Genomic DNA, 27,016 nt, shown 5'->3' with positions numbered 1-27,016 from the left:
TTAGAATTATGTGATGTATATGAATTTGTTTGAAAAATATATTCTATTTTCTTACAGTAAAAATGAAGAGAAGAGCAGAACCTGAATATAGCAGTCCACAGAAAAGGCAGAAAAAACGGGTAGAAGAGTTGGGTCTGACTCTCAGTTCCACATCAGATGATGAAACTCAACTTAGTAGTAACCATGCAGCTCAAGGTACTTAGAAGCAATCATTACATAAATTCTTGCAGCCTTCTTATTCGACCTGGTGTAGGATTGTTGCTGTTTAGGGTTGCAGTTCTTACAGAGTTGATGTTATATTAAGGCTATATGATTTTAGCCACCTGAATTTGCTTAGTCCAGATAACGTTTTTGTTTCACTGAGAGCAAGGTGTTTCATAAGGATGCCATGGTATAAAAACCACACAAATCTAATGGTGGTTCCTTCCCCATCTAGTTCCTTGTTTAGACCATATGCTACAGAATTCAGTGTCTATCTTTTGTCTTGTAACTGGACTGAAAACTGAATTTATATAAATACACATAATCTGTATCAACCAGATAATTTTGAAGTTTTATCGCTATCTTGTTGGAGAATCTTGCCCAGGAATTATTTTGTTATTTTATTATGTTACATTTATGTTATTATAATTTTGTTTTAATATCAGTACTGTTTGGGGAGGTCAGTGTGCTGCTCAGTCAATGGTATATAAGCCAATGAATGACTGAATGAGTGAGTGAGTGAATGAATAAATGAATGAATGCTAAAAAATTGCCTTGACGTTATCCAATATAGAAGGATTAAGAAAGACTTGAGGTCTTGAACTTGGTGTACTTGGTGTGAGCAGTCAAAGAAAGTTCAACATCCAGTTGTAGTTAGCTGCCCAAGTGAGAGAGGGAGGGCTAGATTTCAAACTAGAATAGTGTGAGATAGTATGTTTTTAGTTTGTGCAGCCTGATGATGTTGACAGATAGGTGGAAAGATGAGGCCAGCTACATGCTCTTTGAATCTTTGCGCAGTCTGAATTTAGCAAACAGGGCCCTCTGTATAGATCATAATAATCATAAATATCTAAGTGACGGGTAGTGTTATCCTAATGGCTTTGAAGGAGTTGGTGACAGATCCTGTGGCTTTGAAAAACCATAGTCTGATGTCTGATTTGCAATTTTTAAGCCAGGCTCCAGAATGAATAGTGGCTTGTAAATGTCAAGCTCTCTGGAAGGCATAGATTATTTAGCTTCATTCCAATTTGCCTTTCAAGATGGATTTGGGAATGGAAGCTATTTTGGTGGATGATATTGCTGTTGTTGTTGTTGTTGTTATTATATCACAAAAAAGCCCAGTGCTATGCACAAGAGAACAATAAAAACAATAATAAAATAACTAAGCCCCAAATACATTAAAAGTACAGACATTTAAAGCAAAGTCCTTTTTAAAATGGTCAGTCAAAATAGTAGTCTTTTACCCTACATGTGTCTTGTTTTTATTTGTTGCTGAAAACAGCCTGTGGGCCAGTTGAATTTCCCTCAAGATGGAGTTCCATAACTTAGGAGTTGCCACCAAGAAAGCCCTATTTCTGGCCATCACACTGTTAACTGATCTTAATATGGAGATTATGAGTCATCATCTGCTCTTAGTGTATGGGTTGGATGGTTTTGAGGAGGCAAAATGTTGAAGTATTTAAATTATTAAAAACATTTAGACTAATAGACATCAACATCTTAAGTTGGGACGCTTGGAAATAGATTGGAAGAATGTGAATGTTTTAGTTCTCTTGGACCTATCAGTGGCATTCTGTACTATTCATTATTGTATTGTATGTTACTACTGTCTCTTAGCTTTTGGGATGCCTGAATGGTTTCTTCTATGTATTACTTTTAAATATCTACATGAAATCATTAAGCAAGTGTAATAAGAAATAGGAGTAAGTTGAATTGGGAGAAAAATCTGAGGAACAGGAAGGAATGGGAGTGTTTGAATGTTGCAAGTAGCTAGACTTCTGTAAGAATGCTGGTGTTGCTCAGTTGCTTCTGCTTACCTTGCGCTACCAATGGAAAGGTGAAACAAATCAGGATAGCCTGTGAATTGCTATCCTTTTACTCTGTCTTTCCTAATATGTCAGGTCATGACTAACCATGGCTTGTTAGATTTGCACAGAATGTCAAACCACAGATGAAACCGGCTTGGTTTGTTCAGCTACTCCCTCTAGCAGAAGGAGTAAAATGACAGCAATCAAATACATGTACCAGCCATAAAATCCATACATAATCACTATGTTATTAGGTGTGTTACTAGGTGTGATTTTGTGAACAACTAGTTTTTAGCAATGGTGTATTATTATGAACTGCAGCTAAACTACAGAGATTAGCTGTTATGTGATTCTGTTTCAGGAAGAGATTGCAACTAAGGGTCACCTTTCTTTCTCATGTTCTCTCTATTCAAAAAGTATCATTCCTATTTGGTTATTCTCAAACTTTATATGATTGGAAACTCAGACAAAAAATATATCCTAAGTTGTTCACATTTTGGTCTTCATAATCATAAACAGGGATGAATTCTCCTAATTTTGTCCTTGAATTATTTACACTAAGAATTGTATTTGCAGCTTCTCTACTTCTAATATTACTTGTGGGCACCTGAAAGTTTTCCAGATTCCACAGCTTTGTATTAGGGCACCTAGTGTGAATACAGTTGGTATCAGCTTCAGAAGATGACATTTCAAGTAGAAATGGAAATCTAAAATCTCTGAGAACTGCTGCTCAATACTGGGACAGTATTGACGTAGGGGGCCCAGTTTGGTAAAAGGTAGCAGCCTATGTTCCTAGATCATGACTAACTTACATTGTTGTGGCACTGATTACTGAAAGCTTCTCTCTCTTTCTTCTGTTTGGTTTTCAGATTCTTCCACCACAAGCAGCAGTGAGTCTGATAGTGAAAGCAGTGAGAGGCGGCCTGCTCTTGGCCCTTTCAGTAATAAATTCAGTGCAGATTCCCTTGTGGAGGGCACATCTTCCCGCTACTCCATGTACAACAGTGTGTCCCAGAAGCTCATGGTGGGTCAGAATACCTCTTAAACCAAATTTGGGAAAGTAAGAGTGGAGTTAGTGTGCAAGATTTTCATTGCTTTGTCTATTGTAATTTCTCTAAATCAAGATATGTTCATAATTATTTCTTAGTCAGATAAGCTGGAAATTGCATAATCACAATCAGGCTGAAAATTGCAAAATTTGGTTTCAATAGTGAAGCTCTTGGCAGCAAGCTTCCATGCTTAACCTTGGCCAGTGAGTTATCATTGCTTTCACCCATCCCATCTAGCTGTGTTTCTAATTTGCAGCTCCTCCTTAAAGGTCTGCTTTCTCCCTGAATGCTTTAAGCCAATGTTAATGTACATTCATAGGGAAGGGATGCCTAATGGATCCACCTGGTTTCCAGGAGTCACTTGGGGTTTTTCCTAAAACCTTGACAGACACTTCTGAAGTTTTCATCACCTTCTGGAATTTGGAGAGAGCTGTAACCTCGGGCAGGATTGCACCTGAACAATCTCTTATTGGTTTACTAAAGAGCTCTGGGAAATGAAGTAGCAAAGGGGATGCTAGAGTAACACCAGCAAAATACAAAGAATGAGTTTGATTGAATATGGATGACAGCTCAGGTTCAAGTGTGGACGTTGGTAGTAAAAGCAAAAAAGTGACATTTCTCTGCTCTTATTGCATCCTCTAGATTCCACCCAACATCTCTTTTTAGAGTGAGCTAGACCCTCTGGGGGAAAGATGTACTAGAATAACACTTGGCAGAAAGCCATGAAGAGATTGCAGTGCATCTTGAGGATAAAGTCCTTGAATTCACTCAGAATTAGATACTGGCTGAGCATGTCCAGTAGAAGTGATGGAGGCCTTGTCTTGTGAGGTTTTCCAGGATGAGTAACTCTGTGTGTCCTGAGGATGTCCTGTGGTCATGACATCAGTCTAGGCAATGGTATGATAAGAAGCAGCTCAGTTTGCAAGTGGGGGAATGCATGAGAAGTGTTTTAGAAGTGACCTTCCCTAGTTTTCTGGAGACTAAAAAGAGGAGGGGAGAAATACTTTCAGTCTTGCAAGATTCTGTTAATGTAACCTTACCATAAAGTAGGATTGGTTCATCTTGGGGTGCTTCTTGTCTGGACTGCCTCGTAAGGCTGATACCAATCTTGCAAGACTCAGGTTTATTCCCACCAATACAGAGTGGATGTAGGTTTGGAAGCCAACTGAGACCATGGTATTCCATCTTTAGTTCTGAATGGGATTATACTGCTCCAAACTTAACTGGCTTGTAACTTGGGAGCCTTCCTGGACTTACAAATCCTGCTCAAGGTTCAAGTAGTAGCTGTGGTTTGGAGGACCTTTGCAGAACTCCATCTTATGCTCTAGTAGTAACTGTTCCTGTATCAGGAGGCCAGCTTGCAGTTACTCATTCTTGGTCACCTCAGTTGGACTACTGTAATTTGTTCTAGATAGGATTGCTCTTGAAGATCGCCCAGAAGCTGCACTGGTACATGGAGTGCTGGCTTGAGTACTTAAGGTACCTCTTGATTTTCCTGAGTAATACTAAAATTGCAAGAGCTACACAAGTTGCCAGTTGGCTTTCAGGTGCAATTCAAGGTGCTAGTTATATCAGTGCTACTCAGATTTATCAGTACTTCTTTTCTGGTTGAGACTTTGGTCTTCTTTCATCATGCTTTCAGAGTATCTCATCATGAATGTCCAATCATCACTTAAATGTTCAATATGGATAAGATGGAGGCCTATTTTCTGGCTAGATCACCCTTTATATCTTCTTGCTAAGTCATGTTGTCATCTGGGGTTGCTGTGTAGGGTCTGTCAGCTTGGTCCTGAAAATAAACCAGGGTTTATCATCTTCATTTGTTGAGGTGTCTTTGGATCCATTGATTCCTGACTTTCAGCACTAAGACACCTCTCTATATTTGTATGATGTCATAATAATGTAATAGCCTCTTGGTGGAGCTTCCTTAATCTTCTGTCATTTAGTTATACATTGTTGGTCTTTTCCTGGTTTTCATGTCACCAACACCACAGAACCGGGCAGTCCATCAGGGCTAAAATAGTTTAAGTTGATAGTACTCAGGGCCTTGTGGTTATCTGTTTCTGGTTACCTCCAAGAACTTGCAGCCTGATATGAGGGCATTTGTTTTCATCTTCAAGCATTTTGAGATTCAGTGCAATTTCTGTGGAATAAGCTTCTAGTTCCTTTATGCTTGAAGGAGGATCAGGGAATTTCTGGGGACTTCAGAACTTTCTTTTTCAGTTCAGTGCACTGTGTGAACTCCTTTTATTTTTTTCTGCCCTAATTTTCAAATAATTTTATATTGGCTTGTTGCTTTATTGGTTGGGTTATTTTATAGTAATTTAATTTTAGAATACAATTCTATTTTAGGTATTGTAGATTATATTGTTTTGTGTTTTATAAAGATTGTATGTTACCCTTTTAGTTCAAAAAATGTTTTTAAAAGCAAAGCATATTTGAAGGTTTAGGAGCAAGATTATTTTGGATAGCATTTTCAGTGGCCCCTAGGAGAAAATTAAGTGACCATCTTGGACTTCTCTGTACTACATGCATTGTCTATCAGTATGTACTTAACTCTTTCTTTTTCTTGGTTTTTTGAAGAAACTTTATTAAATTTCAGAATATAACACATAAGAATAGAAAGATTGAAGAATGAAAGAACGAAAAAAGAACAAACTTAAAAGGGCAGAAATAAAAAGAAAGAGACATAGAAAAAAGAATTACTTCCAACCATCTTCAGTACAGATACAAACATGAAAATACATTAACCTCTTACTCTATTTTAACTATAAAACACATTATTTCTATATTCTTATACAATCCTAATTGTCAAATCCTGAAATTAAAACTTCATCTTTTTCAGTTTCAAGCAAAAAGTCCAAAAGTGGTTTCCAAGTAGAAACAAAGTTAGGCAAATTATTTTCTTTAATCAATGCAGTCAGTTTCGCCATCTCTGCCAGCTCCATTAATTTCACCATTCTTCCACTGTAGAAATTTGTAAGTCCTTCCTCCTTTATACATATAAAAGCCTTGTTGCTGTTATCATGTATAAAAAAAAGTCCCAAATTTTCTTTCAAACGTTTATCCATCAAACCTGAAAGAAAAACTTCTGGCTTCAACTGTATGTTGACCTTAAGAATTCTTTGAATTAAAGTACATATGGTATCTGGTCCCAATAAGCCTTAGCTTTCTTACAAATCCACCAGAGATGATAAAAAGTACCTCCACCTTGAGAACATTTCCAACATATATTTGACATTCCCATATACATCTTCAAAAAATTATCAGGTGTTAAGTACCAATGATAAATCATTTTATAAACTTTCTCTTTCAAATTATAATTCAGTGTAAATTTCAAACCTTTGCTCCACATATTCTCCCATTGATCAAGCATGATATTGTATCCAAAATTCTTTGCCCATTTAATCATACAATCTTTAACATAGTAATCTTCCATATTAATTTTCAATACAAGTTTATACTTCTTAGCAATAACATGCTCTTCGTTAATACCCAACCCCCACTCCAGGGATTGCCGTTGCTAAGCAGTGTGGTTGTGCTTTACAACCGCATCACGTAGCAATGGAAATTCTGGTCCCAATTGCCGTCGTAATTCGAGGACTACCTGTATTTCTTCTCCTGATAGTCAGTTGGTATCAAAGTGTCTTCATTAACTATAAAAGACAGTTTTGCTCTTTATGGTATAATATGTTTATGGGGATTTTGTGGATTGAGCCTTTTTTATGTGGAAAAGTGTTTATGCCAGTATTATTACTTTTTTGCCACTGTGACTTAGGGTGTGATATCCTTCTGATAATGGGAGAGGAGTGTTGCTGTGTTTGTGTTGGGACTGGTTTTTGAAGAGTAAAGTCTTATTTTTCTTTATGGAGGTGTGGATGTGAGGATTTTTGTAGTATGTATACAGTATTTTGACTGTATTTTATCTTTCTACGCAACTGTGTGTTTTTATTTAAACATATTTTTCTTTAATTTTCAGCATTATTAATCAATGTAAGAATATATCTAAAGGCAACTATGCAGTTGCTTTACAGAAACAAAACCACTTTGTTAATATTTCAGCTTATGTTATTTCCTACGTTTTAAAAATATTATTAATCCAAAGAAGTACATCAGGTTTCCGGTGTTTTGCTTTGGTAAGTCTGACAGCTAATAGCAAAAATATATATAAGAATTTAGGTTTTATCATTGTCTTGAGAAAAATGGGCAATATAGTGATAAAGCTACACTAGCATTGGTTATTAAATACTGTTTTGCAATTTTTCCAATTTCGTAAAAAAATTGTTACTGGAGATGATAAACTTGCAGCAAATTGATTACATATGTATCATTTTGATTACAACCTTGCCAAAATAATCTTTGATTAACATAATGCAGTTTTAAGTAGGGATAGAGTTAGAGATATGGATTTTATGGAGAATTTTGAATCAGAAAATTTGAATCTGCAAAATTTTCTTATTGAAATGAGTATGATTTAAATTAGCCCATTCATCCCAGTTTTCATAATCTGCAAAAGTATTTGAGCTATATTATTTGATGTAACAATATTTAGATTAGATTATTTAATGTGGTTTGAATGTTACATTCCAAGAAGTGAAAAGCTTTAATATGTGAAGAAAAAATACTTTTAATTAGAATGTTGGGTAATAGGCAATAAAATAAAATGCAGTGAACTCACCTGAAGTGGAAAGTCATCCTGCTCATACATCTGTAGACATAGCACTATCTGTGAAGTTTTAATACATTCTTGATGACTTTTTGAAATAGATTTAAAGGATTTTTAGTTTGTGAGATGCTTATTTGTGGGTGTGCTTGTAGGGTGCCAGATGGGTCTGTGTGTTTGTTAGGGTTTTAGTTTACTGTGGATGTGTATTGATTTTATATTGGGTGTGGGTCTTTAAATTCCCTTCCACAAAATGGGTATTTTGTTCTTTATGTGGGTGAAGAGGGGGGGATATGTGATTTGACATACGGAACTCATATTGGCATCTCTTTTGATAACAATGATATGTTCAAGAAGGAATTCAGCACTGAAGGAAAACAATTGAATGTAGTTAAATGAAGATGCCTAGCAAGTATAATGACAAATAACGGTTTCGTTCTCTGCAGGTTGCTTATTTGTAATGGATTTATTTCATCATTTGCTTTTTTTCTGCTTCATTTTCTAGATCTAATTTTCCTTCCTAATTAAGTTGAATACATTTGAAAGGAGAATCTGGGAAGTCTTCTGTAGAAATATGTTTTTAATCAGGCACTCCAGTGCTTTTTTACTTTGTTGAAAAGTAGCAGAAGCATATAAAACAACTTTTCTACTCCCTTATAGGCTAAAATGGGGTTTCGAGAAGGTGAAGGTCTTGGCAAATATGGCCAGGGAAGGCAAGAGATTGTGGAGGCCTCACAACAGAAAGGAAGACGTGGATTGGGGCTCACTCTGAAAGGATTTGATGGAGAGGTGAACGTTAACTGGCAAGATGAGCCAGAGGTAACTACGTACACTTTAAATCTCCTTCTGATACCCTGTTCTCAGAATTTCCTATTGTGAAGAGGTCTGATGGATTTATTCCTTTGTGCTATTTGCTCTCGTAAGGTTCATTTAAAAAATCCTCATTTGAGGGTTTACTGTCTGAAATTAGACGCTGATTTCTATTCTTGGATTGCTGGATCAGTAGAATGTTTTGATGTTATTATTATAGTAAGAAATTACTCTGATTCTCTCCAGGCATTCTAGAAAAAATTGGATTGAGTTTGGTTTTCTGATGTACACTGAGCTAGATTTGCTATAGCATATGGCTATCTTTTGAAATCTCCTTTCTCTTGTGTACAGGCTAGTGCTTATGAACAAGTGGACTGGTGCCCAGAATGTACCACAGAAATTCCAGATGCTGAAGAAATGAAGGATTGGATAATGATAGGAAAGGTATTTAGATTGCACAACAAGGGTAATAATCACCACAAAATCTTTATTAGTGATGTGTACAGTGTACAGTTCCAAAAAAAAATCAAAGTAAAAATATTATAAAGAGATCTACAAATCAGAAGTAATAAAGAAGATCTAAAAGAGAGAAATATGTTAATATATTATGAAGATTGTTAAGCAGGGACTGAAAAATTACTGGAACTCTTAAAATATACAGGTGCTAAAATATTTATGTTCTAGTTCAGTGATTAATTTTTTTTAAACTACTGAAAAGATAACTGAAGTAATAAATAAATGTAATTGAATTGCTGAAAAGAATAGCCCTGGGAATAAATGAGTGATAGATAGATGGATAGTTTTTATTAATTTTGGTCAATAACCAGCATAGCATCAATGTAAATTTCTTTACTTTCATTAACCATTGCTTAGATAAACAAAGGAAAGAAAATTAAATGTTGAATTGGTTAAGAGTGAAAAAGTGCTGGTTAAATTCAGAGAGGTGGCCAAGTATGCTAAAAAGATATTTCCAGTGGAAAATCATAGTAATAGTCTTAAACTACACTAAATCAGTCAATTTTTTCTTAAATGTAATTGAAGCTATGGAAGCATATTAAAGTAATAAATTAAATAACCTTAAATAATTAGAATATCTTGATCTTTTAAATCTTTTATTGTAAACCACCCAGAGTTCCCGATCGGGGGAGATGGGTGGTAATATAAATGAAATAAATAAATAAACAAACAAACAAACAAACAAATAAATAAATAAATCTTTTATTACAATATGAGAACTAAACTTCTCATTTTAGGACATGATTTTAATGAAATCCTATTTAAATGAATTTCTAATTAGGTTTTTTTTTTCACATTTTAATTCTATTCTTTCAGGGTGGTATACATGGTTCCATTGCTATTTTACTGCTAGCTCATGTTTGCCAAGTGAACTTTATAGCCATAGGACTGAGAATCTATAAGACCTGGATAGTAATTACCATTATTCTTTCACATTATTTTATGCAAAATACCTGTAAACAGAACTGTTTTATTTTCCTATGTGCCAAAGACGTCTTGTGGATATTTTTTGTGCCTGGAATACAAGTTAATGCACTGTGCTTAGGAGAACCTTCTCAGTTCATGCTCCCAGTGAAATAAGAAGGTTGATGCACATGAGTGTGTGGCTGGCCAGCCTTGTTTGTCAGTTTCAAATTGCACAATAGCACCACTTCACTCCTCTGATTACTGTATTTGTGAAAGCTTGAATAACTTGACAAGCTGTTTAAACACAGCAGTAGGACACCACATTTGCTGCAGTGATATTCTCATTTTGTAGAATGCCATTTGTCTGTCTGGCATAGACGATTGCTCTTCAATGTTTACGTGTTCTAAAAAATGACAGCGTAGCTGAGAATGTAAGTAATAGCAGTGAGATGAATAGTTTTCCCCCTCTTGAATATTGGCATATTTTTAAATTATGTACTGACAACTGCTGAGATATTGTATTCTTAGGGGAGTTAATATAAACTTGCTTTCTCAGTATTGCTCAGACTGCAAATATGCTATGCCTGCTACTTGCAGTGAATGGATCTGTCATTGTTCGTGTACTGAAAGCTTCAGTTAAGGTAGACTCCTTGTTCCCATATCTGTGTGCACCATATTTCCTATTACATGGAAACAGATGATGATGATAATTTATTAAATTATATGCTGCCCTACATCTCTGGTAGATGTAGATGTAGACTATTAATCAGCATTGTCTCTGTAACTCCCCTTGAATTTCAGCTGTCTGGGCATTGATCTTGGTATAAAATGAACATTTTGTTAGCCTTGTGTATGGTAGATGAATCTCAATTTCATGTAAAGTCTTAATAAATTATCCATATTGGTCTCACCACCCCGTGGAGCAGATTTTGAGGGCTTATTGCGGGAAGGGGTTTTTCAGGGGAAACAGGGAATGCTTCTATTCCAGTTCAGCTGATAAAAGTCATTCTGTTGTTGTGTAGTATTTATTGGATATGATGTTTTAAAAATAAACATTAAGGGTCAGCTTTATTTTCATAGGTGGACATTTTCAGTTACCAAAGAGAGTTTTTAGAGTATCATTAGATTCCCTTCCCCCTGCCCCATAAAGCTTAACTTTTTTGTAACCATTTGTGTCTGATAAGCAGCCGTTTTGGCTCCCTGTGTTGGTTTTTATAGTGAGTAAGAGTGTTTATGTAGATTAAGTGTTACTTTCTGACTTGGTGCTCCAAAAAATTGGGAACAGTGTGACCCATGCATTGATGGTGATGAGATTGTAAAACCATATCAGGGTGAGGCAGTGCTTCCTTTCCTCATGCTGAATGGCTGAAATTTCTTCCTATTTGCAACCAACCCAAACCCTAGTGCCTAAAATGTGTACATTGTTTTAATGGGTTTTATATTGTTTGTACATTTTATTTATGTATTTAATTTCTATAGCCGCCCATCTCAACCAAGTGACTCTGGGCGGGAACAATTCTAAAACAATTAAAGCAAAAACAATACAGAGATACATACTTGTTCTTCTTTCAGTGTTTTGGCTCAGTCTTAATTTTTCTTAACAAAACCGTATCTTTCTAAAAAGGTGATGATCTTATTAGGGCTCTGTGGGGATTCAGATTCAGATGGGAAGTGATGATTCAGAGCATGCCAGTTGCACCAGTCAGCAGCACATTAAATAAGTGGTCTCTCCTCCTCGGCTTAGGCTGCTGCTGCTGTGCAATCCTGGGAAGAGAAGCATTTGATATAAGAGGTTGTCATCAAGTGCAGTGTGCCATTCCCCCACTTGCTCTGGATCACCTTTACTCCTTTTGAGTTGGGATCACTACACATCCCTGGTCTTTAGACAAATGCATTGCACATATTGATTCATTTCCACCACATTTTGTTTTATAGAAGAAACTGGTGATAGATGATGAAACGGAATTCTGTGGAAAAGAACTCCTAAACAGCCTGCTCCAATGCAAGGTGAATTTTATCTGCTAGAACCACAGCAGGCCTGTCAGTAGAAGGATAAAAAGCATTACAATGCAAAGGCAGAGAAATCTGGGGGTTGACTGTTTTGAGACATTTAGAATAAAGTAGTTTCCAGTAACATGGAGGCTTAAGTAGCTGCCCTATTTGGTTCCCTCCCCTCTTTCTCTGCTGAATGTTAATAATCAGACTGAACTTTGGATGAGTTGCTTTACAGTCTTAAACTTATTAAGTATATTTTAACTTAATTTTCCTCCTGAAAATGGATTGATTATGCCTAAAAAACAGAACATAAGAATAGTCTTATCCTCTGTGGATGAAGCTAGTTTGTCTCTACAGAAGAATTCAGTCAGTCAGTTACATCTCTTGATGAGGATGGTGCTCTGGTAATAGTGAAGTGGGTGCTGCTAAGGAAGAGTTTGCTGTCAGGTGATTGTGAAATTGTAATCTATGTGCAAAATTATTGAGTCCAACCATGGCAAAATGAGTGCTGAGCTCCAGTATTTAGATGAAAGGCTGATATTGTCTAATACTGATTTGATTTATATGAAACCCTGATATTCACTGATGTTCATCCTTTTGTGGTGGAGGCAAGTTTCCCATTTCTTTTCAGAAGCTTCAGATTGACTCCCTGCCTTGACAGGAGAGGAAGACTCTTACAGGGCTCCTGCACTAAGCAAGAGCCCACATTCAAAAGAGAGAGAGAAAAAGCACAGCAGTGGGTCTCCTAGAGCGGATGGTAGCAAGGAAAAGAGGGCCTTATGCCAGTAAGCAATTGAATAGTAGTTGCAATCTTGCCTGGCAGACAGGCATCTGACTCAATGGGAAGAACCTGAATGACCTTTTCTACATTCCATGGATAGTGTGTGGGAAGCTAACAAAATTTATCTCAGATTGCTTGTGATACAGGCTCATTATTGGAGCTCAGCCCTAGAGAGGAGTGCCACTGTGGAACATTGTCCTGTCAAGAGTGGGGAAGTGTGAGTGGATGCATCTGGTGGCTGTTCTAGGCTTTGCCCAAGCTGCAGGTGTCCTATTTTCAGAGCTTAGGTGGTTCTCTAAGCCCACTCCCACTTCATTAGCAAAGAGAGGAGGCCATTGTTCTTTATCTGCAAAGGACAAGAACCTAATCAAACAGGTTCTAAGAGAGCAGGAGAAGGCCTAGTTCTTAAGCTTTCAGAACAGCCCTATAATCCAGAGACTGATTCCCTCTTCAGCAAACTCTGGTCATTCTGTGAGAGGGCTATTCCTAACCATTCATGCTGCAGTAAGCTGAGCTCAAGAATATACTGTAACAAATCCAAACCAAGGCATACTATTCTAGTTAGCATTAGCCCCTCTGTCCCACCAATGAGAACTGGACATAAGAATATTTCATCTCACACAAGTCTTTCTTCTCTCTTTAATAACTCTCCTGACTGGGGAGACACAGGATAAGAGGGACAGGCAAACAACTCTTAAAATTCATTCAGTTTTTTTTCAGCTTCTTTACTACTTTCAGTGATTCTGGAGAGAGTGAAGAAGGTAAAGGATGCCCCCCTCCCCTTTACCTGCAAGCAATCACCAGGATGCCTGTTTTCACCAGAAAGCTTCCCCAAATTGATGTCAACCTCTCTATAAATGATACTGTTGAGATCTCAGGATATGTCAGGGCTACCAGTATAGCTGTTGCCTTCCCCTATGGCAATGCTTCCACTCAAGCCTTTCTCTTTCCAACTAGCTTTGAGGAGCTGATTCATAGGGTGGGTCAAACTGTTAAGAGCTGTGACTCAGTCATTGCTACAGCAACAAATTTTGTTTTCTCTAACCATGTATAACTGAGGAACCTAGTTGCTCCTAGAGGTGATGTATAGAAATTATATTATTCAGAGCTCTGCTCCTACAGTTATGGATGACCCAAGGCAGCACCTCCAGTTTCACTCATATAGTTCACAGGTTACCCACTGAAACTCCTGGGAGAGAGTTTTCCCTCATCCTGGTAATCTTGGAGGAGGGCGTTAGAGCTCAGGACGTTCAGTTGAAAAAAAGATCTGCATTTTTCATGACCATCAGTATCAGATGAATTCAGCATTGATACTGATGGTCATCACAGAGCCTTCATTCTGTGCTCTAGAAAAGGAGGAATAGAGTGCTCTGGCTTATGGGAATAGCAGCCCTGGAGGGAATCTTAGCACACTCAGTCAGAGGAATAGCAATCTTTGCAACCACTGGGGAGAGGTTGCCTTTAAAAAAGATTTGCAGGATAACGCATTTCTCTTTTCATGACTTTAACAAATATTACAAAATAGAAAGATTCTTAGCAGTCAATTCTGCCAAAGAGTGCTTCAACTGCCAGGATGAAACTGGTTATTGATATGGTCATTCGATCCACCCAGGAAAAAGGAATATACTGCTTTTTCATATCCTCAGGTAGCCAGCCTCCTGTATTTGAGGTGAGAAGTAGAATGTTGCACTTAGCCATAAATTCCTGCTCCTCTCTAATTATGGAAGGCTGTGCTTGGCTTCATTTGTAACTCGTTTTACTTCAGGAGCAGAGGGATAGGCTGGCACTCATACCTGAAGTCTACTTGAGGGGTTTTCCAGGTTTCAGACTGGATTCACTGGAGAAGTAGCTTGGATAGAAGGATATGTGTAGCTTCTAGGTGAGGTTCCATTTTTGTGGGGGGGGAAAAAAAGGAGATTCTCTCCCTGGCAATTTTCAAATAAGATGGCCTTATTCATTTGCAGAAACCAGAAATTCACAGGCAACTATTGATTTTTAGTCAGAATTTCCCAAATTTGTCCTCTAGATCCTGCAGGAATAAACATTTAGTCTTCCTGATTCCTTTGTTATCATGGCCCCTGAAGCAGGCTCAGAAAAGTTGGAGGATCAGGGTGTGCCAGGCACTGAGGAACCCTCCGCTTCCTTGGATGTGGTGCTGCTAATACTCCTCTCTGCCTGCACAGAGGCCTCCCTAACCAAGGCAGGGGCCAGGACCACTGCACAGCCCCTCTGTGCTTCATAAGAGTGAGTGACTTGTGAGAAAGCAGCAAGTCTCTCTCAGACCACGAAGGCTGACCACTTCATTATCAGTGCCAGCTGCATAAAAGTAGCTGCAGCTGTGCAAATTCAGCAAGGAGAGGATTTAAACAATACTACTGCATCTTGGCATCTGGCCCTGTGCTCCATGTTCCTTACTCTATATATGTGCTCTGGTTATGCTCCCAACCTGTCTCCTGACTTTCCTCTTGGCATTACAGGGCTTAGTTATGCTCCATGACCACAGACTGTTTGACCTTGCTTTATATCTCTTACTTGATTCTTGGCAAACTTGGCATGCAAATGCACATCCCATGCCTTCTTCCCAGTAATTCCATTCCTGTTTCTTCACCTTGTTCTCTTCACCCAGCCTGCGTATGCACCATTCTCATGCCCTGTTCTTCATCGCCTTGCTACCAACCACAGACCTAAGCACACTCCTGGTGTATGTTTGACTCCAGCTCCTCAGAAAGCCTTGTACATAGATGGACACACTGTGCCTGCATCCTGACTGCCAAGTGCTCTGGCATTCATCCTCGATCCTGAAGCCGGACCATGAAATTTAGCTTCCAGCCCCATTTCTCCACGTGAACGCCACACAGTCTGGCTGACAAAATATCGCCAAGAGAACCAAATGCTTTGTGATCTCTTGATGCAGCTAGCGGTTGCAATTGCTAATATGAACATGTGCCTAGAGGGGCTTGGCACTTTGGTGCCACACCGACCATAGTGCCCTGTGGCTGTTCCTGAGAAGCTTTGACCTATTTGCTGTCTTCCTGATGCAATGTAATACACACACACTCTCATATACACAGAGTATATATACAGTACATGTGCCTGGAGCTTTCCCTTTGGAGGCCCACAAAGTAGGGTTTGTTGTAAGCTTGATGACAAGTCCTTCTGCTAAATCTCTCCCCCACCCCAAAGCTGAAAACCACATCCTGCAGAACTGGGGAGCTTTTTTAGAGAAGCACTGTTGTACTTTCAAAGCCCCCCCCCCCCCCGAGCTGAAACAGCAAATTGAAGGATACGCCAACTATGGTGGGGGCACTCCATGCCACAATATGTCTCTGAATTCAAACTAAGTGCCCAGGAATAATGCCACACTTGGCCTGGAATGATGCAATTTTCCTAAGTCAGGAAGGGCGCTCAGATTTGGTCTTTGTGAGCTGGTGCAAGTTAAATGTCCCACCATACTACAAGAGCTGATCCAGTTCTGTATACTGATTAACGACTATCTTGAAGCATGCAATGTTCAGTGTGACTGGGCAAATTCCAGCACAAAACCTCAGTGGTCACTACCAGAAAGTTTTGGAACTGCCTTCAGTGGGCATCCTGCAGTAGGTGCAGAAGAATCCATGCTGTTGGGCAGTAGTCATGGTTGGCTCACTTAATCTGAGAAGAACTGATGCCATCAGCAAAATCTTTCTTGTTTTGCAGCTTGCTGAATCACTACCCCCACCCGGTGTCCCGAAAAGTATTCCAAAGGAGGTCAAGTGGAAAATGGGACACCCCCTTGCTAGTCTTGGGCACTGAGTTCAGGGATGAAATACATAATCCCAATGGAGCTTCAGGTTCTGGGGCATGGTCCCATCCAAATATATACAACCATCAACTTGGGAGCTTCTTGCAACTTTATCAGTGGCCAGGTTGGAAACCCTGTGTGTGCAACTATGAATCCTGTAGTGGGTTGAGACTATTGTTGGGCATCAGAGCCTATGATGAAGAACACTGAACTGGTGATCCTGTGCATTCAGTAGCACCACAAAAAGCTCAAGCTCTTGGTTATTCTGGTTATCAACTTCCAGTTTGTCCTGGACTTCCATGATTGCCCTATCATGACCCAATGATCTCCTGGTCTAAGGTCACATTAAACAACCCCTGGAACATGTGGAAACCTGTGGGCCACTCAAGCACTGTCCATAGTGAATGCACCAAGCCGCTGCTGGCTTGGTATGTGGAGTTCCATGATGTATCCAGTGCCAAGGAGACTGACCATCTTCCGCTACACTACTCCTATGATTGTGCAATAAATTTTGTTCCCAGAGCGACTATCCCAAGGGTTGTCTGTATGTACTTTCTGAGTAGAGACAGTGGCTCTCTGTGACTTCATTGAGAAAAATTTGCAGCATGGGTTTATCTGTCATTTTACCTCCCCGCAGGGATCCTTGTCCTGTTTTTGAAGAAGAAATTTGTGGAGGGGGGCTTCATCTTTGTAATGACTATATGGCCCTAAACCACATCAGTGTGGGCAACCAATGCTCCCTTCTGCTGATCTTGGATCTCCTACAATAACTATTCTCTGCCACTGTCTTCACCAAACAGGATCTTTGGAGTGTACTGTGTGATCTGCATCAAGAAAGGGGATGATCACCTTCCAGATCAATTTTGGCCATTTTGAATACTTGGTCATGCCATTCAGACCCTGTAACTCCTGATTGTCTTCCAGCTTTTCATGAAATATTCAGTTTGTGATCATCTGTCTGGACAACTTGATCTATTCCAGGGTACCACAGGAGTATACCACCCATGTCAAATTCATTCTGCAGTATCTTCAAAAGCATTGACCTCACTGAGGTGTAACTCCTGGGCTACTGCATTTCAGCTGAAGGCCTGGGCATGGATCATATTAAGGTTCAAGTAAACCAAGATTGGCAGCACTCAAGTAACAAGATGTGCAGAGGTACTTAGGTTTTGCAAACTTCTGTTGCAAGTTTATTTTTGCTTTCTCACATATCACTGCTCCCATTTCTGGGCTGCTCTGAAACAAAGTGCCACTCCAATGAAGTTTTGAAGCACAGCAGGCTTTCCAGTAACTGGAGATGTTTGCATCCATACTCCTTCAGCACCCAGACCCCATGAAATCTTTATAGTGCCTGCCCTTAATGTTGCTACTTCAGAAATCCTCTTGCAGGGCACAACACCAGATCAATCACCTTTGAAGTTGGCTGCAGCTGAAATCAATTATACTGCATGGGAAGAGCTGCTCACTATCAAGGATGCTTTCAAGGTTTGGAAGCAGCATCTGAAGGGAACACAGTATCCAGTACAGGTGTGACTCAACCATCAGAACCTGGAGCATCTATGCACAGCCTGAAAACTCAATCATTGCCAGGTTTGATGGTCTGTCTTATTCTCATGCTTCAACTCTGTGATCTCCTAAATGTCCCAGCCCTACAACAAATGGGTAGATGCCTTGTCCAGTCTGTCAAATTGTGGAGCAGGTGCCATCCACAACCACTATCTTGCAGCCAGAAAACTTTGCAGCCCCCTTGAGGCCAACCTCCCTGACAACACATATTTGAAACCTGCAGGGAAGGGATCATTTAACTCTGGCTTAGCTTTAGAACTCCAGTGCAACCTGGACCAGTCCACGACACCTCCATTTAAGTCTGAGGATGGCTTGTATTATCATGGCCACCTTTATGCACCTTTGGTGGAATTATGAGAGGAAATGCTACACCCCGCATACAAAACAACTTTGGGAGGACATTTTAGACTTTATAAGACCCTAGATCTGATCACCCAGGACTTTTGGTGGTCATGTATCAAGGTTGAGGTGCAGTGTATGTAACCACCTGCCCCACTGGAAAAAATTGGCAAACCTACTGGCGTCTTGTAATGTTTACCAGTGCCCTCAGGCTCCTGGAAGACCATTTCAGTGGACATTTCTGTGAACTTCCTACACTCTCAAGGATACACTACCATGCTTAGGGTGGTGGACAAGTTCATTAAAAAGGGACACTTTATCCCTTGTGAGGGGATTCGTACTGCCAAGAAGACTGCCAGCCTTTTTCTTCCAGCTGCATGGCCTGCCTGCCTGCATTATTTCAGACTGCACAGCCCAGATCACTGCCAAGTTCTGGAATATTTTGTTCTGGAAGTGCATTTACACATGTCCACTGCATATTATCCAGAACTGAATGGGTAGGCAGAACGAATGAATGTCATACTGAAGCAGTATTTGTGTTGCTCTTTGAGCAATCAGCAAGACACTAGCCCAGCTACTACTACTTGGTGAGTTCACCTACAACTCCTTGCATGCCTCTATTCAACAGACTCTTTTCTTCTCCAACTGTGGTTTTTGCCTTCAGTTCTTTCCTGCTCTCAGACCCCCACTGTCAGCTCCTTGCTACTGGAGCTGTAGGCCATCCATGACACTTTAGATGAGCAGCTGCAGATGGTCAAAGAGTAATGCAAACATTTTGCAGATCTCCACTGCCAAGCAGGGCCACCTCTGAAAGTTGGTGATCAGGTCTGGCTGGTGAAGGAAAACCTGCTCATGTGAAGCTGCACACAAAAACTGGCAGTACAGTACATTGGCCATTTCCCTTCCTGGTATCCCCTCACAAGCACCACCTTTTATCCACATACCATATCCACACTGTCTTTTACAGCTCCCTGGTCCTGGTCCACTCTGCTTGCATGTGTACCCTCTTTGTGCCCTACTCTTTGTTACCTTGCTGCAACCTCAGATCCAAGCTTGACTCTGGTTTCTTAGAAAATCTTGCATGCAGATGCATGCACCCTGCCTATTAAGTGCTCTGACATTAGTCTTTGTGCCTGAAGGCCATGAAATTTTAGTGGCATTCCCTAAATTATTTTAGCTTTACTAAAACTGGTACTGCTGCTACCAAGACTTTTGCATCTCTTTATCTTAGCGTAGAAAGTAAGCAAAATGACCATGACAGAGATATTCAGGAACCATTATCTTGGCTGAAACATTTTTTAAGTGCAAAACAGCAAGATAGTTTGGAGGCATCTCAGGTAGACACCTCCCTAATTCACAGGATTATAAGAAGAAGAAGAGGTACAGCACAACCAGGCTTGCAGGGTTCTGTTATTCCAGCCAATTTCAATAAAAGTAGTTTTAGCAGTCCTTTGGAGTTGACTTTTTGGTCTGGTCTACCTAATAGGGCTGACACTTTGGTTAAAGAATGAGTGATCCATTGCTAATTGATCCCCGTAATTGGGTTCTGTAAAATATTCAGGTATGGAACTGTAAAATGTTCTGTTTAGCTGTCCTCCCCTTTTAGATTAGATTTTTTCTTTCTTTCTGCAGAGTGTTTTCGATGTGCTGGATGGAGAGGAGATGCGCCGGGCTCGTACAAGATCCAATCCCTACGAGATGATCCGTGGAGTCTTCTTCCTCAACAGGTCAGAGCGGGGTGCTGTACACTGCAACTATTTGGTCAGTTAAGGGCAAACTCTTAACAAGTGCCCATCTTACACTTACAGAGCTGCAATGAAGATGGCAAACATAGATTATGTCTTCGACTACATGTTTACAAACCCAAAGGATTCTCGTGGGGTGAGGGTTTTCATTTATTTGTGTATCTCTGGTGCCTTCTCTGAATGGGAAAAGTGAGTAGGAAAATCCTTAGAATTTTATTAAAATGGTAGTTGATTAAGCACTGCAGCAGTTAAGCAATTTAAGAGATTGATGCAACTATTTACTTGGGGGATTGATTCAGTTGCAATGATTGAAGTTTATCCTTTCTGTTTGCAGAAACCACTAATAAAAGAACGTGATGCTGAGCTGCTGTACTTTGCTGATGTATGTGCTGGCCCTGGTGGTTTCTCGGAATATGTCCTCTGGAGGAGGAAGTGGCATGCGAAAGGTTTTGGGATGACCTTAAAAGGACCAAACAATTTCAAACTGGAGGATTTCTATGCTGCTTCTAGTGAGCTTTTTGAGCCTTACTATGGTACGCATGCAAAATTGTCTTCATTTAAAAAAACACACATCCTTAATGGATGCAAGGTTTTTGTGCAAGAATATTAATTATCTAAGAGTAGGAAAAACTGGCAGTGTTGGGATGAGAAAAATGGCTTTCCTTTTACTAATCAACATCTTAAGACCTGTCATGTTGGAAGGTAGTTAATTATTTTTTAAAACAGGAGGATTTTTTAAAATGATTCTTTGGAAAGTAATGGTATTAATATACATGATCAAAATCAAAATCCTTGTTTTCCCACTTAGGTGAAGGGGGTGTTGAGGGAGATGGTGACATTACCCGTCCTGAGAACATTTCTGCCTTTCAGCATTTTGTGCTGGACAGCACAGACCAGAAGGGGGTGCATTTCTTGATGGCTGATGGGGTATGTTTCTTCTCTTCCTTTTATCCTCCAGGCCTTCAACAGGAGCTTACCTTTCATAGTATGCTGTGACATGCAGTCAGATTAGGAAAAAGATCATAATGCTAGCTTTCCTTTGCAACTAGATGATGGTTCATTCTGTTTTATCCTGGATTAATGAATTGTATTGAAATGAAAAATGTAAATACACTGCGTGGTGGTTCACAGAATGTCACCGAATTGTATGTTAAATATGTTCTTGAGAAACCCCCGTTTTGATATTTTACCGTATTGCTGATCTAGTTGAATGTAGGTACAGAGTCCACATTTGAAGTTAATAAAACATATATTTGATTTCCTAAGTGAAGAAGAATCCTTGAGAGTTCTTTGGTTAAGAGAAGGACATCTTGTGAAAGGCCTGAGATGTAGTTGACAAATTTTGTCTAGCTGCAATAATGATAAAATGCTCTTGAATTGAACTTGAGTCCTGGGGACTATATGGACTTAATCATGCATAGTCAATCTATCCCAGAGGGACACATCTGTATTTAATAACAGCAAACTCTGGGGACAAGAGCCTATGAAGCTCAATGCGAGGTCAATTACCATCTCTTCTCTTACGCCCAAGTTCCAGAGGGCTCTCTAGAGGTAATATGAATCTGAGCTCCCTCCTCTCCCTCTCCCTCTCCCTCTCCCTCTCCCTCTCCCTCTCAATAAATGCCTCAAGTACACAAGACTTGACTGCTACTGCCCTCTGTCAGAATAACCTTGGCCATTGAGCTAGAAATGATCAGAAACCGGTAGTGTGCTGTGCGACAGACAAGCTGTGGTTCCTTGAAAATTATCATAAAATAACCTCCAATCTACATTTGGACTGCAACTCCCAGAAGATCCAGCTAGTATTGCTAATAGGACTTTACAGAAAAATGAGATGAAAGGGAGGGCATGATCTTTTAGACAGATGATCCCCATTAGTTTGTAACCAGAGAGAAGACACATCACTGCTGCTTTTACTTTCTCTTCTATTCTCTCCCTCCACCCCAAATCCACATATCTCAGTGAAAGGAGTGGAAAGGTAATGTGCTTATTCAACTGTGGTTGCTGTTGATAAGAGATAGATGAGAAAGTGGCAGCAGTGAACTGTTCAGTGGGCAGGGTGCAACTTGGCACTCCAGAGAGGGAAAGATTGGTTGCTATGGTGGATTGGTTGGATGATAGTACTAAAAAAACGTAAAGAGCCATTATTTTTTAATTATATAGATGGTAATATTAAACAATTTTGCATTTAACTTTGTGTGTTTCAGGGCTTTTCTGTAGAGGGGCAGGAAAACATCCAAGAGATTTTAAGCAAGCAGCTGATGCTTTGTCAATTCCTCACAGGACTCTCTGTTATACGGACAGGTGCGGTCCCATTTTTATTTACCTCCATATTTTCTCCTCTTTCTTGTGATTTTGGTGTTAGCTATTCTCCAGTCTGTTTCATCTTTCCCTTTTGTGAAGCATTTCCCTTGAAGATATTTGTGCAAGCTTTAGATTGTAAGTGATAAGGTTCTCCAGTTGGGGCTGTTTTCATTTCACTTTTTTGTCATTGTGAATTGCTGTTTCTAAAATGCAGTTTGAAAATCAATTATTTTTTTTCTCAATGTTTCTCAACCAAGATGTTTGTAGAATATGATATTCTTGTAGCAGGATAGTAGAGGTCTTTATAGTAGTGGTGTTAAACGGGTGTATTGTGGTGCGTCCATAACTACTTGTGCCTCTGCATTCTGGACAACTTGTTGCTTCTGAATGTCTTCAAGGGTAGCCCCATGTAGAGTGCAATTCAGTAGTCAAATGAGAGCTGACCAAGGCATGCCTGAACAGGGCTGCCTGAAGCAGGAATGGGCACAATTGGTGCAAGATGGATTTGTGCAAAGGCCCTCCAGGCCATGACTGCCACCAACTCTGAGATCTTCACAACTTAGTTTTTCAAGATGTCTGTGGGTGAGGCTTCACTGCTATGATAAACCATGTAGCAGGTGGATATCCAGTAAAGCTTGGGACAAAGTGAGAAAACATACACTGAGTTCTTTGATGAACCACAAACTCATTGTGTAGCTACAGCCAAAGCATTCTGTCTCAGTTTCATTTAAGTTACAGAAAGATAAAATCTGTATCTTGAGGGAAAGATGGGATATATGTGTTTTTCCTCTTTCGTTGCTTTTCTTTCCACCAGGAGGGCACTTTGTCTGCAAAACCTTTGACTTGTTCACACCATTCAGTGTTGGCCTTATGTATTTGTTGTATTGCTGCTTTGAACGTGTGTCAATCTTCAAACCTGTGACAAGCCGTCCTGCCAATTCGGAAAGGTGAGACTGAGAAATGTGAAGGCAATTATCTGCTTGATTGAGGAAACAGTGATAAAAGATTTGATGTAACTGCAGTCTCGGCACAAGTTTTATGGCTGGTTTGGGCTCTGAATTTCCCATTCTTGGAATCAGGGAAAGAGAAGGAACTATACAAGAGGCTTGGCGGGGCAGGGGACATAGGATAAGAGTATTTTTTTTTATTGGCACCTAACTGTGCTTGATCTTTTTCTCAGTTTTGCTATTTTTAATGTGAAATGTATTAGTAACCATTTAGGAAATGCTTGAATGGGCTACAGTAGCTAAATATTTGTTGGCATATTATAGTGTCAATGGGACAGTTAGCGGTAATCTACAATTAATCAGAGCACACTGTTAGTTCATGCAGTTTCTTTTTCCTACTGTCATTTTCAAATAGTTTTGGAAAATAGCAACATCAGAGAAAATAAGGTGATTAAGCATTTGATGATTCTGGACCCATTGTCCTCCCCAAATCCCAGACCACAGGATTTGGCTATAAGACCTTTTCTTATAGCATGATGTGTGTGTCAGATCCCCTCGATCAAAGGATTCACAGAACCCCTTATCGGAGGATCTGCCATCATTTCCTTGTGAATGGTGTAGACTCTGTGTCGCCAGATGGGAGGGGGTGTGAGGTTGGAGTGTGGAGTGGATTATTATGGCTGTGGAAGACATCAAGGACAATGGGTTGAGATATACCAGGAACACCACCTGGATGGGAGGGGGGGTGACATGCTTTCGTGGGAAAGGGAACAAACTAAGGGAATGTAGTTTTAAATCTAGGTTTGAGCGGGAACTCTCCATTCGCAGCTTTACTTCTGTACCGTTCATTTCGCTTCATTAAACAGTTAAAAGAATCCCAGCCTCTTGACTGTGATTGTGTGAATGCTCGAATGACCAGGTGCTGACAGTGTGTTCAGAAGCATATATCCATGAGTTTACCTTATAATCTAGCGATGGTATTAGATAGTCATTGTGTAACATGAATATCTTTTTTTTTATTTTAAAAAATATATATTCAAAAATCCCAAACCCACAAAAAACATGGAAAAAGTCTTTTGTGTATCTACAGGTATGTGATATGCCGCGGATTAAAATCTGGAATTGATGAAGTGAGAGAATATCTTTTCACAGTGAACATCAAACTCAACCAGCTACGCAACTCTGACCAAGATGTTAATCTTGTTGTTCCCCTGGAAGTAATGAGAGGTGATCATGATTTCTCTGACTACATGATCCGCTCAAATAAAAGGTGAGTTTAGTACATTGAGAAGAAACCAGGATCTGCAAGAAAAAAATAGTGTTTGCCTTTGGATAGTGGCGTTCTTTTCGCTAGTGATTTTGCCAAGTTACTTTTCCTATCAGAAAATTATCACAGTTATTTCACTGAGTATCTTTTTAAATTTAATAATTTGCACAAGAACATACTTTATAGGACACGTGGTTTTTATCTTTTTTCATCCATGTGTTGATTGTTAAAATACTGAAATACAAAGAGGAAAAAAAGAATGAAATGCAAAGAAAGTTAAAAAAAAGCAATATGATATGAAAAAGACTGCTACTTTTGAATTTTAAGAGTGAAAAAGGTAAATTACTTTTTAATGACTCATTCTCCCTTTCCCTTCTGTTTGTATCCCCGATCGTTAGCCACGGTTTAGATATTTGGAATACGGCTTGATCTACATCAGACTGTAGTAAATGTTGTTAGTTTCTGTTGGAGCCCTGAAAACCGTATTCCAGATACTGGCCTTGCTCTGTGATGCATTGTATATAAGGGGGCCATTCCTGCTTGAATTTAGTTAAACTTCTGTTGTGGATATATATATACTCTTAATTCTGCCATTGCAGCGTATTCTCCAGTTTCAGCCTTCTGATCTGATACCTGGCAAGGTATCTCTTTTTCAAGGCTCATTATTTTTTTCTTATGCGCCAAGCAGGCTAAATCATTGTGTATGCTTGGCAAAAGGCAAGTGATGAAATAAAGCTCTTTGTGTATATATTGTATCCAATTCCTTGTCTCCTGAGGCCAGGCTGATTGTGTCCCCTACTCTGCAGTGAGTCAGTGCATGCCTGAAAATGTTTTAAAAGAAGTGCTTCAGACACCTCTCTGTATTCATGAGAACAGTCGCCTTGTTTTCCCTGTCTTCTGTGTTAAAGCAGCCGTGTCTTCTTTCATGCTTCTGTGGCATCCTAAAGAGAGGTTCTGCTTTAATCAATAACAGAAAGGGGCTGCTATTGTGTTGCCTGAAGCATTTCTTTGAGATCACTTTGGAGGTATTTGCATCCCTGTTGTTCAGTGATATTACAGATAAGAGATCTAGTGATCACTAGAAACTTGGCTAATTTTAACTTTTGATTTTATTTTATTTTACCAACTGAAAAATGCTATCATGAGCAAAGACTGCAAATGAAATGCTCCTCAGTTTCTGACAGTATCAATGCAGTGTGACTCATTATAATGTAGTACAAATGTGTATGTTTATTTTTTCTGTCTCTTATTTTGTCCTTATTTTGATTCAGAAGACTTTTCTTTAACAAGTTCCTCTGAATGCTCTAAAGTAGACCTGTTTTCTCTTTCAGACTCTGTGCTGTTCAGATTAAAGCCCTGGCCAAAATTCGTGCCTTTGTTCAAGACACGTGAGTAGATTTGATATTTTCAAAGTGTTCTCTTTGTAGAAATTGTAGTTAAGGATTTTACTAGAAATTAATGGATGAATTATTTGTGATGTTGTATAGTTAGTCTCATGAATATAATCTTCATTTGTAGTGGCAAGATACAAATTTAGGCATGGCATTATGAGAATGGGCCTGATCTAATGGGTAAATTAGTAGGATGTTACTGTCTTTCAAGTCACTGTTGTCATTAAATTTGTCCTACTGATTTTCCTTGGACTAGAAAAAGTGTGTTTAATGGCCCAAATCTGTAATGTGGTAGGTTGGCCTTTTCTTATTTGAATTACTATAGATTAGGTCTTTTCAAAAGCAAGAATGCCACAGTATTATAGGGAAGCAAACTTACGTGAGACAGCATTGTGTTTCAGAAACTACTGGTTATTTGTGTATTGTCCATAATTTATAAGGCCACCCAACTCAGACAGTGTGACTAGGTGGATGGATAGTAATAACTTATCCTCTGAGAATAGATGGGAAAGAAAGAACCTGAAGTATCTTTTTGTTAGAAGATATAGAAACTTATATATCCTTTTAGGACTTTGAATGAACCACGTCAGGCTGATATCCGAAAAGAATGCCTCCGACTTTGGGGGGTGAGTAACACAAAGAAGCAAAATCCTGCAGTCACGTGTATCGTGTGGTTCTCAGCGTTCTTAATATAAGAACCAGGCTTCTGCACTCCATATAAGAACAACATATATTCTCTATCAGAAAGGATTCTTTTGTTTTTAGGAGGTCAAGCAGTATGCTCAGGATGACTCTTCACAACCAGATGGTGTCAGTTTTTAATAACAATATAGGAATAGATTGACCTAGTCTGGCATTATTTATGATTTGTTTAAACTAGTTATGCTGTCACCTTCATCCAGCTGGCCCAGTCCTCCTTGACTTGTCTGGAACACAGCTGGAAATTG

At 39.3% G+C, this 27,016-nt stretch overlaps 1 protein-coding gene and 1 long non-coding RNA gene across 3 annotated transcripts in view; one reads left to right on the top strand and one right to left on the bottom strand.

Annotated features, from left to right (window-relative positions):
* Positions 1–27,016, top strand: part of CMTR1 (cap methyltransferase 1) — a 47,609-nt gene that overhangs the window by 2,708 nt on the left and 17,885 nt on the right. For both annotated transcript variants that reach the window (XM_063304950.1, XM_063304943.1), the window contains exons 2-15: positions 58–195; positions 2,879–3,033; positions 8,382–8,540; positions 8,883–8,975; positions 11,889–11,960; positions 20,048–20,142; positions 20,224–20,296; positions 20,495–20,693; positions 20,969–21,087; positions 22,368–22,464; positions 23,279–23,411; positions 24,502–24,681; positions 26,010–26,066; positions 26,638–26,695. In XM_063304950.1, the coding sequence (XP_063161020.1) occupies positions 63–195; positions 2,879–3,033; positions 8,382–8,540; positions 8,883–8,975; positions 11,889–11,960; positions 20,048–20,142; positions 20,224–20,296; positions 20,495–20,693; positions 20,969–21,087; positions 22,368–22,464; positions 23,279–23,411; positions 24,502–24,681; positions 26,010–26,066; positions 26,638–26,695 (1,623 nt within the window). In that variant the 5' untranslated portion in view covers positions 58–62. The remainder of the gene's footprint in view (positions 1–57; positions 196–2,878; positions 3,034–8,381; positions 8,541–8,882; positions 8,976–11,888; positions 11,961–20,047; positions 20,143–20,223; positions 20,297–20,494; positions 20,694–20,968; positions 21,088–22,367; positions 22,465–23,278; positions 23,412–24,501; positions 24,682–26,009; positions 26,067–26,637; positions 26,696–27,016) is intronic.
* On the bottom strand, positions 11,528–14,621 carry LOC134498738 (uncharacterized). Its single transcript, XR_010068056.1, has 2 exons — positions 14,523–14,621; positions 11,528–11,717 (listed from the first exon to the last, which is right to left on the bottom strand). It is a non-coding gene; the product is annotated as an uncharacterized LOC134498738 (long non-coding RNA).

This window comes from Candoia aspera, chromosome 1 (genome assembly GCF_035149785.1).
Source record: "Candoia aspera isolate rCanAsp1 chromosome 1, rCanAsp1.hap2, whole genome shotgun sequence".
Classification (NCBI taxonomy): Eukaryota; Metazoa; Chordata; class Lepidosauria; order Squamata; family Boidae; genus Candoia; species Candoia aspera.
The sequence above is the reverse complement of the archived record's forward strand: the minus strand, read 5'-3'. Positions and strand labels throughout refer to the sequence as shown.